This window comes from Cibotium barometz, chromosome 55 (assembly GCF_041138505.1).
Source record: "Cibotium barometz isolate CiBa-2024 chromosome 55, ASM4113850v1, whole genome shotgun sequence".
Taxonomy (NCBI): domain Eukaryota; kingdom Viridiplantae; phylum Streptophyta; class Polypodiopsida; order Cyatheales; family Cibotiaceae; genus Cibotium; species Cibotium barometz.
The window spans coordinates 22,905,448-22,917,970 of record NC_141100.1 but is presented as its reverse complement, the minus strand read 5'-3'; the positions used below and the strand labels follow the sequence as shown (position 1 = coordinate 22,917,970).

The window sequence follows — 12,523 nt, the reverse complement described above, 5'->3', positions numbered from 1 at the left end:
CGCGACAAAGGCACAAACGTAAGATGGCACTGCCACCACCAGGCCGGTGGCTAGTGTAATCCACCTCCTTTCCTAAGACAAACTCCACATATAATTGCTTTGCGAAGTATATGGGAATCTGGCAGTTGTTCGGCATTCTCCCATATGTGGCAACATATCGACTATAGATATGTGCCGCCATAATACGAGGATGCGAACACCACGAAATAGTAAGGCTAGGCCTCATCCCATGGCTATCAAGGAAAAGATCTAAGTAGGCTCCAGGACCAAGATCAGAGACCTGACGATATGGCAGGCCATGTGACACATGAGAAGTGCGATGGTGGGCTATCCACTCATCTACATAAATAATATCGTGAAGGCTATGAAGGGACGATAGCATCGCCTCCAAGTCTGACATGATATGTAATATAGACGGTGTGTCTCCAACAGTCCTTTGGATAGTCGCTAACTTGCGGTCTATCTCCACAACACGATCAGGTCCACAATATACGAGCGGCCCTCCTCATGTGACTCCATGCTAAAACCTAAGCCCTCCTCACGTGACTCCATGCTAAAACCTAAGCCTAACACAAACGGGCAGGTCAATGTGAAAGGTCCATTGCTTAGTGCTAAGTAACACTAATGAAGCTATAAAACAATGCTAATGAGCCCACTATTTGCTAATCCAAATGAAGAGAGCAAGGAGAGTGAAAACGACGTGTGACAATGAGGTGAAAAAAAACTTTATGATTTTATAACCTCGATTGAGGTTCAGTGGCATGCATTTTAGGGTTTGCAAGATGTACACTCCAATTTCCAAATGTACGCGCGATTTTAGGGTTAGTGACATATGACCAAGATACGCATTGGATTTTAGGGTTGGTGAGGGATCGATAGTTGTGACGTTCGAGGTACACGGACAGCTTAGATTTTGGGTCATTACCACGATCGAGGTATGTTTGATGGTCGAGATTCACTTAATACCTCGATCAAGATATATAAACGGCTGGAATCGCATATTCAAATGTATGCAAATGGATGGGTCGGATTGTGTAGATGTATCTCGTTCGAGGTTTTTGAACGACTTTGATTCCATCTTGGTATCTCGAACGAGGTTTTTCAATGGTCGAGATTATATGTGGACGGTTGAGATTACATCTCTATACCTCGAACGAGGTTTTTCAATGGTCAAGATTATATTGCCTTATCTCGTTCAATATATGTGGATGGTGGAGACGGCATCCTTGAATATGCTGAATGTACATCTAAGCGGGATGTCCAGGGGGATCCACTGTGGCATTGACGTGGATCCAAGTGGCATGCATATCTCGATCGAGATAATGTGGTGGCGGTGACCCGTACTGGTGAAATGTATGGTGACTCGAAACCCGGACCTTCTGGCATGGTGTTAGTTGGTATCTCATTCGAGATATGGCGCTTCAATCTCAGGGGGCACGTGTTGTGTTTTAATTGATGGCGATATCACGATCGAGGTACTCCGCCCGAGTTGCGTTGATGTCCCAATTTTAGAAAGAGTGAACGAAAGTGAGTACCCTTAGCTTGCAACCACCCATGTATGTATGTATGTATGTATATATGTATGTGTGTGTGTGTGTGTGTGTGTGTAATGAAAATAACACCACTTTTCTAGAGTAGTTTCTCTGTTTTAAACTCTAGATCCAGTTTTTTAAAGAAACACACACACACACACATACATATAACATCATACAAGATTCATTCCAAAAACTATGAATATATTCTAGCAAATTAAAAAGATTATTGCAACAATTCATTTTCAAAGTTGCACAATATAAACATGCATGCAGATAAATACATGCTAACTAAGATTTTTTAAGTAGTTTTATGGAGCTCTAAGTTGGTTTGTCTTTCCATTTCATTAAAATTAATAAATAAACCTTAAGCCACTTTTGCGGCTCAATTACAAGACTAGTGTCCAACGACATCTTTTTGAAAAAAAATCATAAACCTAATAAATTTAAAAAATTTAAAATTCCTAAAAATACCATGAAAATGCTACATTAGCCTTAATATCTTAAAAAGAATGTGTAAATAAAGTGTCTAGCTCATAAAAAAGGCACGTAAATGGGTAAGTACACATAGAAGAATTTAGATTTATGTATTGCATTTGTAGGAGTAACAAACCATTTCAGGTAGTTTCAAAGTAAAATTTAAAAATTAGAACTTTTTTACAAGATGTTCCTAAATGATTACCATGGAAGTCTATGTTTCTAAAACTTTTTTGGCACTTGATAATTTTTTCCAATTGACATCTTGTGTTGAGAGTAATTTTTCCTTGTAGGATTTTTTTGAATGAAAGAGACATGATTTTTTTTAAAAGTATATAAAAGCTACAAAAGTGTCTTTTGTCCTACAAGACTAGTGTCAAGCCATCATGTGGACACTAGTACCTTATTGGAAGAAGTAAATTTCTTAGCAGTTACAACATGATAATACTCATCCAAAATGAAACATGATATTTAACTTAATATTTACAACTTACTTTTAAGTTAAATTAGTGAGCTACGTAAGAGTTTTTCAAGCATTGTCAAGAGGGTATAAAAGCTCTAAGGGTCTTATTCTAAGCAATCGCTAATATTATGTACATATAGAGTTAAATAAAGTCTAATTTACATCTTTTTACAACTAGATTTACTTCAGATAAGAAATCGCTCATATTACGTACATAGAGAGTTAAAAAAAGGTATAATCTACATCTTTTTATGACTAGATTTACCATTTCCTATAATCATTTAGAAATATAAGATATACTTTGAGCACCACTACATTAAAGATAACAAAATAGAGCCATTAAAGTTTAGGTTTATTATACTTGTATTATGTATACATAGGTTAGATCATACTTGGGATGTTGTTAGGATACGAGATATCAATTTCCAACCTATAGGGATTCTAAGAAATATCCATGTTAATTCAAATTACATTTAGCATAGGATTTTTTGGGAGAGATTTAAATGCATCCACATGGGGAGGCCCTCCCCAATCCCCTTACAACATCATTGATGTGTCACTCAAGTGTAGTAGCAAAGGAGGGTTGAACATGGGACCTAGCCCATTGACCAGGACCCCCTATCCAGTGTGCTATAATGCATGATGGGACAAAGCATAGCTTTCTCAAGTTGTAATATAATTAATCCATTGTGTAAAAATTCAAATTACGTATTCATTTGGGTGTAGTAAAGTATTTCCCTTGTGACCCACCACCACTCACCCTATCTAGAAGGCCAAGAAGGTATTGAAATGCACTTCTAGTTTATATGTTTTTGTTACTATAATTACACATTTTTTTATTTCTTAAAAGGCTACATATGACCACTTTCATAAAGTCATAACCTAGTAAATATTATAGTTTTGATAAATGCTGTCAATACATGCTAATAATGTAAACCTTGAACACTCTATAAACAATCAGTTCACACAAAGAAAAAATAGTAGCTATACATTAAATTAAAGATTCTAATTTGATCATGGTATCCATGAATTTTTTATTTCATGTCTTCATGCATCTCCTCCGCTCTTAATTAAAAACAAGCAAAACCTCACAAAATTCCACATTCACACTTGCATTATTCTGTAAGTATAATTTTCAAGAAAAATAAAGTCTTCCAGTTATTTTGAGGAAGTAATCAATTGTAGATTTAAGTGGTTCACCTAGTGCATCTATTCATGACACCTTGATAATTACTCTTGAATATGTGGCACGTCTGGTGTTTTTATATGTTAAATACATAATATTCACCCTTATTTACCATGTACATGAAAAAGTTTTTAAATGTTTAAACCCTCTACTCATTGTGCACATGATATTTGTCCGTGATGATGGGTCACTCTATAAAAACCCCCTATAGCACGTGCATTCAACTGTTAATTGAAAATGTCCCTAACTATGGGATATCTATTACTTTGATACACCCTTTTGTAAAGTTTAAGATAATAAAAGTACCCTCTTTTTGTATAGTTTTCTTTCTCTTTGAAAAGACCCCTAATGTATACAAATTTTATGTAACTCTACAAGAAAGTGTATCCCTTTCTCTTGAACTTATGTGCTATTTTACATATTTCTCAATGGCCTCTTGGTGTTTGGTCGAATCTCATAAAAAGACACTTTGAATACCCATGCATATATGAATTAGCTTACATGTTATAGATGCTTTTTTAGGGAGATATATGTGTATTCCAATGTAAAATTGAATTAACTTTCCTTGCATTAATGCTTCCTAGGAATTCTAACCTTGTAACTAGTTTTGGACTATGACTTGCCAAGGTCTTTAATGTCCATAAGATTGGGATCACTTTGAAAAACTCAAGCACATACAACATGATTGCTTCCATTTATTTGGGATGAAAATTGAATATCATCTCAAAAGAATAATACTATTCTCACATTCCATAAGCGCTTTAAAAAAATATATGCCACAAAATAGTAGAAAAGTATTTTAAAAATGAGCTTTACTTACCTTCATACCTATCTTTTCCGGCTCCTCCTACTTCTCTTGCATTATATATATTTTAATTCCTTACATAAAAGTAAAAAAGGTGTAATTTCTTGTTCTGCTTGATTGTGACAGAGTTATGGGATGTGCAATACATTTGGCAAGATTGAATATGTGTGGCCACAAATGTTTTGGGATATCTTAGCAATCAAGAAATAAAAGGCATGTGAGGTGGTAGCTTCTAAGTGGAGCATGCTATGATTTGATGCCCTGTCCTCCCTCCCTTCTTTTCATTTCTCACATGGAATAAACTTTAACATAAGTACATTTGTTGATCTAGGAAACCATTAGCATAGAAAATCATTTGTGAGGTAAATAGTGGGAGCAGGCTAGTAGCTTCTTAGTGGGGCATTGAAGGATGTGTAACCCTTTTCCTTCCTTTATGATTCCCATTCATCACGTGGAGTCGATTACAAAGTGAAATACTATATTATAGCCTTTATGGAAAAAATGAATCTCCTTTGACACAAAATAAAATTTGGGTTACTTGGAGACTTGATATAAGTGTGGTTATAGAATTAGTTCCTATGTGTATTGATTAAAGGCAATTATGAAGCTACATTTTTTAAAAACCTTGTGAGTGTAGTTAGTGAATCAACCAATTGTCTTATATATATGTAGCTAAAAGTGGTATGCATGAAAATTCCCTTTTGACTTTTTATGGAGAAATGGTAGTTGGAATGGGCCTAATTTGCTTCTATAATATCAAGAAGTCGTTAAGATAAAACATGAATTTTAACCTTTGTTGGTAAACTTTTTATGGATGATGTGGTCCTAGAGCACTATCATCGCATGTAAACTTCTATCACCTTGTGGAGCTTGTTGGATTTGTCCATTGTGAAAAGAGAAAAACAACTTTGATTGCATGATGCCTTTTGCATTCCACTTTGCAACGCCATAATATTTGATGTTAAATTCTAGGTAGGGCTTCCCATCCTCCTGTGGTAAGTATCTCCATATAATCTATGTCAACTTTATAGCCTTTATTATGTCATGGAGCTTTTATGTCGTGACTTGAATTTCTTTAAGTGTAGTTTATGTCATGGAGCTTTTGTGTCGTGACTTGAATTCCTTTAAGTGTAGTTTATGAATTGAAGCTAACTTGAGTATATCTTATCATGGCTAAAATCAAAGTGTTTTTAAACCCATAGTGAGAATTGCAATCTGTGAAAGAAACTTGAGGGTATAATTCATGTTTGACTTTGTGATGATCGCGGTAGGCATACACAACCAAGCTAGGTGGAGGCACTTGCATTGCCTCCACCTTTGCATTGAGCAATGTGATTTCAAATACCTCTTATAGAATTAGAGGCACTTGAGTTGAATGTATGTTGAGGGGCAGAAGGAGCCATGGTTGAAAGACAAAGAAATGTTCTAGAATTTGGGTGAGATTGTAAAGGAGCTTCCATGGAAATAAGGCCTTAAAGGAAAGTGAGGGCGTTGCATGGAAACAAGGCCTTAAAGGAAAGTGAGGGGAGTCCATAGAAACAAGGCCTTAAAGGAAAGTGAGGGGAGTCCATAGAAACAAGGCCTTAAAGGAAGGTGAGGGGGTTGCATGGAAACAAGGCCTTAAAGGAGAGTGAGGGGGGTCGATGGAAACAAGGCCTTAAAGGAAAGTGAGGGGGTTGCATAGAAACAACGCCTTAGAGGAAGGTGAGGTGGTGCCATGGAAACAAGAAGGAAAGTGAGGGGTTCCATGGAAACAAGGCCTTAAAGGTGGGTTAGCACACGTTAAAGGGGGGCCACGAGGTGAGTACAAGTGATGTGTGTGTTGGGGGGGGGGGGGGGGGGGGAGCTCACGAGGAAATTTAGTGTTTTAAGAAAAATCTGGTTTGTTTAGATTTGATGAGACTGGTCAACAGATCAAATATAAAAATTGGGGATATTGGAGGCAATTGTTAATGGGATAATGATAACTGGGCTTTACTTTAATTACTTTATATTAATTTGTCTACTTTATGGTTTGTATGATAATTTTGCTTAATCTCTTCAAGTTCCAACGTGGGGAAAGAAAGGGGAGGGTACCCCTCTTCTGTGTTTTTATGCCTATGGTGATGGGGACAGGATGCAGAGGGGGAGAGCTGTATCGCCTTCTTTCTACTTTGTTATGATAGGGTGGTGTGCATTTGCCTTTGTGGGGGAGGATCCTGTCCTTCTTCCCCCCTTTTTAATTTTTTTATTTTTTTAATTCTTTAGATTTTCAATACGGTACCCCCCTCCCCCTCCTCCTCGCTGCTGGCTGCCTTTCTCGATCTTGGCAATCCTTTTGTTCTCTTTTGGCCCTAGCTTGTCCCAATGTCTACGAGGCAGACTCTCTCTCTCTCTCACACACACACACACACACACACACACTCTCTCTCTCTCTCTCTCTCTCTCACACACACACACACAAACACCCCTGCCCTCCCCCCCTCTCTCTCTCTCACACTCTCTCTCTCTCTCACACACACACCCCCCCCTCTCTCTCTCTCTCTCTCTCTGTGACACACACACACTCTTTCTATCTCTTTCACACCCCTCCTTTCTCTTTCTATCTCTCTCACACCCCTCCTTTCTCTCTCTCTCTCTACATTGTCTCACAAACTCTCTCTCTCACACATGCATGCAACACATTAACCCTATGTTTTGCTTCTGTCCCCACCTCCCCCTCCCCCCCCTCTCTCTCTCACACACACACATACCCCCTATAACCCACCTCTCTCTCTCTCTCTCTCTCTCTCTCTCTCTCTCTCTCTCACATACGGGCTAGTTCTCTCCCCCTCTCTCTCTTCTCGAACAAAACCATTTACTTCCTTCCTTCATGTTTCATACTAAAACCTGGCCGCATACATCATTTATGTTTGTCCTCTGCGGTTGGTTCACATTCTATTCAAAACTCTAGGTCTTGCAGCTGGAAGATCTCCTTATTACATCACACCTCACTTTTATTTGCAATCTCTCTCTCTCTCTCTCTCTCTCTCTCTCTCTCTCTCCACCATCATGACCATTTGCACCCCCCCATGTCTCCAACCTCAAATAATCTCTCATATTATCTGCATAAGAGCCATCAGTCGCCCTTGAATTAGCACTAAATCTGCGTCTAGAGAGCCTCTCTCTGCTCTTAATCGTAGTCTTCCAGACATGGCGGACTCTAGCCACACCATGATTAAGCTGTGTGAAGAGAGTGGTGGAGATCATGACGTGATTAACCTTAATAATTATGAAGGCCTCACAATCATTAGTGAGGAGAAAGAGCTGCAGATATGTACAAGTGAGGAGAGCTCCAGCTGCTCACTGCAGGAGTGCAGCATGTGCGGGGATGTGGGTTTAGCCCATCATCTCTTTAAGTGTCTCATTTGCTCACACAGATATCAACACACGTAAGTCAACTCACTAATTACCCTCTCCCTGCATATAACTCAGTTTATCTAAACTTCTTATTGCAGTAATTTAATTTCTTATCACTACTGTATCTCAGTTTATTTAAGGTTCTCCCTTACCTCAGTTTAATTGAGGTTTTTACTCCTATACCCCAGTTTCATGAAGGTTCTTTTACCTACTCATTAATTAATCACTCACCCTTTATTTGTACCTATTAAAAATTGATTACTTACCCTTATTTGTATCCTTAACTCAGTGTAATTAAGGCTGTTATCATCATAAGACGTCTGGATTAAGGCTGTTATTATCATAAGACGTCTGGATTATGGAATCTTTAGCATCTTTCAGCCTTCTCAGTTTCATATTAGAGACTATCTATCCAATAAATTTTGGCTTTAAGTTTGCAAACATGCAGATCTGGCCGGCAATGTTTATGGGTTTTTATTTTGCCTGTATCTTTCCTTTTTGACTCTGAAATCCAATTAAATTTCCATACCTGTTGACACGTTTTCCCCCCCCAAGAAAATGCATGTAAACACTTGATCCTATAAATGATTTGATATTAAAAAATCCCTTTGCAAGTAGTTTAATCTGCATAAAATATTGAATAAATGCATGGAGAGCAATATTACAAAAATAATGGGTTGTGATTAGTTACTTGTCTTTGTAATTCAGTTACTAAAAAAATACCTTCAAAGTACATTTAATTTGCTCAAAATAATGATGAAATGCATGGAGAAAAATATCATAGAAATAATAATGGGTTTTGTAAAAATAATGATGAATGCATGGAGGGCAAAATCATAGAAATAATAATGGGTTGTGATTAATTAATTACGTGTCTTTGTAATTCAGTTATTGCAGCAGTACCTACCCTCATAAAATGGGTCCCGAGGCGTCCATTTGCAACTGGTGTTTGCCTGCGGAAGAGCTATCAGAAGCATGTGATATCAATAATTACAGGCGGGAGACAGAATTATTAAAGCCTGGGACTTTACAAGCGTTAGAAGATGATCAAAGACTGCAGGTAAAAAAGCATACAAAGGCTTTTGAGTACTTGCTGCAGATAGCAGAGTGCCACCATATAATTCCAGTGAATACTGATATTGTGGGTGGTGAGGAGGCTGCAACACTGCAGCAAAACCAGTGTTGTGATCGATACACAGGAAGTCCATCGAATTGCGCAGAGAAAAGAAGCTTTGCTTGGAGAGGAAACATGGCGAAGCGCCAGCGCAATTGCAGCCATAATGGCGATGATCTTGTAGCAGACGAGAGGCTGCATGCTATCAACAAAGGTAGCTCGGCCCTCAATAGATGGACCAGACAGACTGCTAAACGAGAGCTCCATTTAAGCCCTCCCAGGGCCATCAATCGTAGATATAAGCTCCTCGCAGACGTTCTTTGCTAAGCTTCTCCACTTAGTTCCTAAAGGTTTCTTGCTTAAGGCTTCCTTATGCCCCATGCTAACACTTCTAATTACCCCCGGCTCTTTAAGGTTGATCATGGGTATACATTAAGATTAAGAGTGCCATTTCCTTTAATCCGTTTTTCTATGTTGTTAGCATCTCGTGTACTATTTAGATTAAGAATGTCATTTTTATGTAGCACTTACTTCCATGATGTTTGCATCTTAATGTACTATTTAGATTAAGAATGTCATTTTTATGTCGCAATTACTTCCATGATGTTTGCATCTTATGTACTATGTAGATTAACTATGTCATTTTAATGTAGCAATTACTTCCATGATGTTTGCATCTTATGTACTATTTAGATTAACTATGTCATTTTTATGTAGTAATTACTTCCACGATATTTACATCTTTTATGTACTATTCAGATTAAGAATGTCATTTTTATGTAGCAATTACTTCCATGATGTTTGCATCTTTTATGTACTATTTACAGAGTGTATGCCTCCTCGGATAACCTTTCTATGCATGACCTTTCATGTTTCCTTTACTGTTGATTGAACTTTCAAGGTGTTGCTATGTCTTCTATGATTTCATGGGTGGTATAAACTTGTTATAGTGCCACATGCTAGAAAATTAAGCTTTTGGTTTCCCCATCTTCTTGTAGATTCCTGTTAGTCGCAAAAACAATTATTGTGTTCCTTGCTATGAATACTAGGGATTTTACCTTAGCTATCTAAGATCAACTTAACAATTTTCATATATAATGTGATATCTCTTGTAAGTCCATTGAAAAGAAACCCCTTCTAGCTTACACTTTCTTAAGTAGACTTTCCTCCAAGGGTATTAAAAAGATTGGAGTGTAGATAAGGTGTGACACCTCACTTTTCCCTTGGCATTCAACTTATTTTTTAAGATAGTGTTGAAGGATTAAAATTTTAAGGATATTGGAATGTACCTTTGGGTAGTAAACTTTTCATAACATGCTTGTGTTGATTGCCACTTTTTGACCTTGTTGTACTAGTTGATAACAGGTTTGTTGCCAATCTTGGATTATGTACTTTGTTAAGTGATGACTATTTATGGACTCTTATCCTTTAGCCGAATGAACGATGTGTTATCAATCTTCTTTGACTCTTATTATGATCAAAAGCATGCTAGGCATATCAAGGGCCAATATAGAGGTGGTCCTAGGGTGGTTGAAAGCTAAGAGTGCCTTTCACAGGAGCATTGTTTTGTAACTTTTTAAAGGAAAAAATAGGTAAATTTTACACACTAAATGAACTATCTCATCTAGTTAATCAATTTCATTTTCTAGTCTTCAATAAAACACTACCTATGGTCTCATGCAAGTGATAATATAGTTGCATTAAAAAACTTTTTCATGCACAAATTTAGTGTACAAGGCTTGCCCCAAATTTGGACAGGTAGACACTATAACACCATATTAGTGAATTTGGGAATTTCCCAATTCCCATTTTTGAATACTTAAAAAAGGGGACATGGATAACATGTTTGTAAGTTTCTCAAAACCCTATCATATGACCTATCGTTGGAAAGCACTTGAAAAATGGAATCTAAAGAGCTATAAAGCGCTCATTTTGGATTAGTGGTGTTCAAGTTATGGTTAATCCAAACTTTTGACCACGTGTCCCAAACTTGTGGGAAATTCCCATATTCCCCAATATGGTGTTCTATCTATAACTTTCATTTTAACTCAGAAGTACTTACCACTTTGCAAACATAATAATATAAGGCTTAACTTAATTTATTAATATATTTTTGTAGTTTATCTATTAAAAATAGTTTCCTTAAGGTTCAAATATACATAAACATGTTTTTTTTCATCTCATCTTTAGCATTTAATACACTATAACACAATGGAGGGTTAGTCGGGAAACAATGACAAGATGATAGCTAGGTGAGCCTCGCTCGGCTATGTACTGGGACAGTAGTAGCCAGGTCATTAGCCTAGCCAGTAGTCAAGCTATTAGCCAGGTGTAGAGTCCACTTTTTTAAAAAATTAGAGAGCCAAAATAAGGGTTTTTTTAAACTTTGATGTTTTTGTCAATGACCCACACTTCCTTGTTCCCAAGACGATGAGATCGATCTTGATGATCTCTAATTGGGGTGAGTTAAAAGAGTTAGGCGGAGTTTAGAAAGATGGTGACAAAGAATTAAGGTGAGTTAAATGAGCCATATATTGTCGAACAAGGAAAGATGAGATCATTAAACAAATTCATCATTACTTATATATGAATAGAAGCACATGTACTAGATGTCTCATGCCGACCGTGTCTTGAATTAGATCCATACATGCAAATGAGTGTATCTCTACATCCATATCCCCATCCATGGAAATTACGATGTCAACAAATAGATCTAAACCACTACTAGTGGTGGTCTCTACATCATGATCAATATCACCATCATCACCTTCAATATCGTCATCTAGTGGTGGTCTCTACATCATGATCAATATCACCATCATCACCTTCAATATCATCATCTGGTGCATTTGTGCATGGGACACCTTCACCTACATTGGTAGGTGATAACTCATACTCTACATCTTCCATTTTCTCACATCGACATTTGCATCCTAGAATTCTATGTGAACATGCTCTTGATCTTCCACTCAGACCTCGACGTGTCCATCTTGTACTCCCATCTCTTTCATGAGATATTGAATATCTTCATCTTGGAAAATAGTCTTTGAACAAGGAGGAACTTGTTATGACATACCACCACTTCTTGGCATGCATGTCTAGTTAAAACATAACCTATTAACAACAAGCTGGGGACCAAGTATTAAGCATGAACATATAATGTAATTATGGAATTAGTCACTTTTAATAATGGTATACTTGTTCACAATGTCGAGGTAGTGTGAAGGTGTCCTCCTATTGCCAAAACTTTGTTGTCATTTTCCATGATCCCACTTGGATGCCTTCTCAAAGTGGCTTAAGGACCATGGCACACCACATCCTTGACCATTTCAAGATATTGAATATCCTATATCTAGTCTTGATGATATTTTCAATCATGCCATAATAATCAAGCTTTCTCCCATCTACTTGCTCATCAAAACTTGCCATAACTCCACAATCTTGTGTATTTCTATCAGACTCAATTCTCCTTGTGCAAAAATTCTTTCCTTGGGACCACATGGCATTGTAAATGGTAAATTACAAAAAACACCAAATAAACAATATATATGATAACTATATAAAATTA

At 37.2% G+C, this 12,523-nt stretch overlaps 1 protein-coding gene across 1 annotated transcript; it reads left to right on the top strand.

Annotated features, from left to right (window-relative positions):
• The first annotated feature begins 7,257 nt into the window (after positions 1-7,257).
• LOC147607515 (uncharacterized) lies at positions 7,258-9,415 on the top strand. Its single transcript, XM_086790730.1, has 2 exons — positions 7,258-7,873; positions 8,730-9,415. Exons 1-2 carry the CDS (start codon positions 7,635-7,637, stop codon positions 9,280-9,282), a joined length of 792 nt encoding a protein of 263 aa, XP_086646856.1. The 5' UTR covers positions 7,258-7,634; the 3' UTR covers positions 9,283-9,415.
• The last annotated feature ends 3,108 nt before the right edge of the window (positions 9,416-12,523 follow it).

Excerpts from the sequence above, each read along its gene's own strand:
- LOC147607515 (XM_086790730.1), top strand. The coding sequence starts at position 7,635 with ATGGCGGACTCTAGCCACACCATGATTAAGCTGTGTGAAGAGAGTGGT. Across the intron at positions 7,874-8,729 it reads TCACACAGATATCAACACAC|TTATTGCAGCAGTACCTACC; the intron begins GTAAGTCAACTC and ends TTTGTAATTCAG.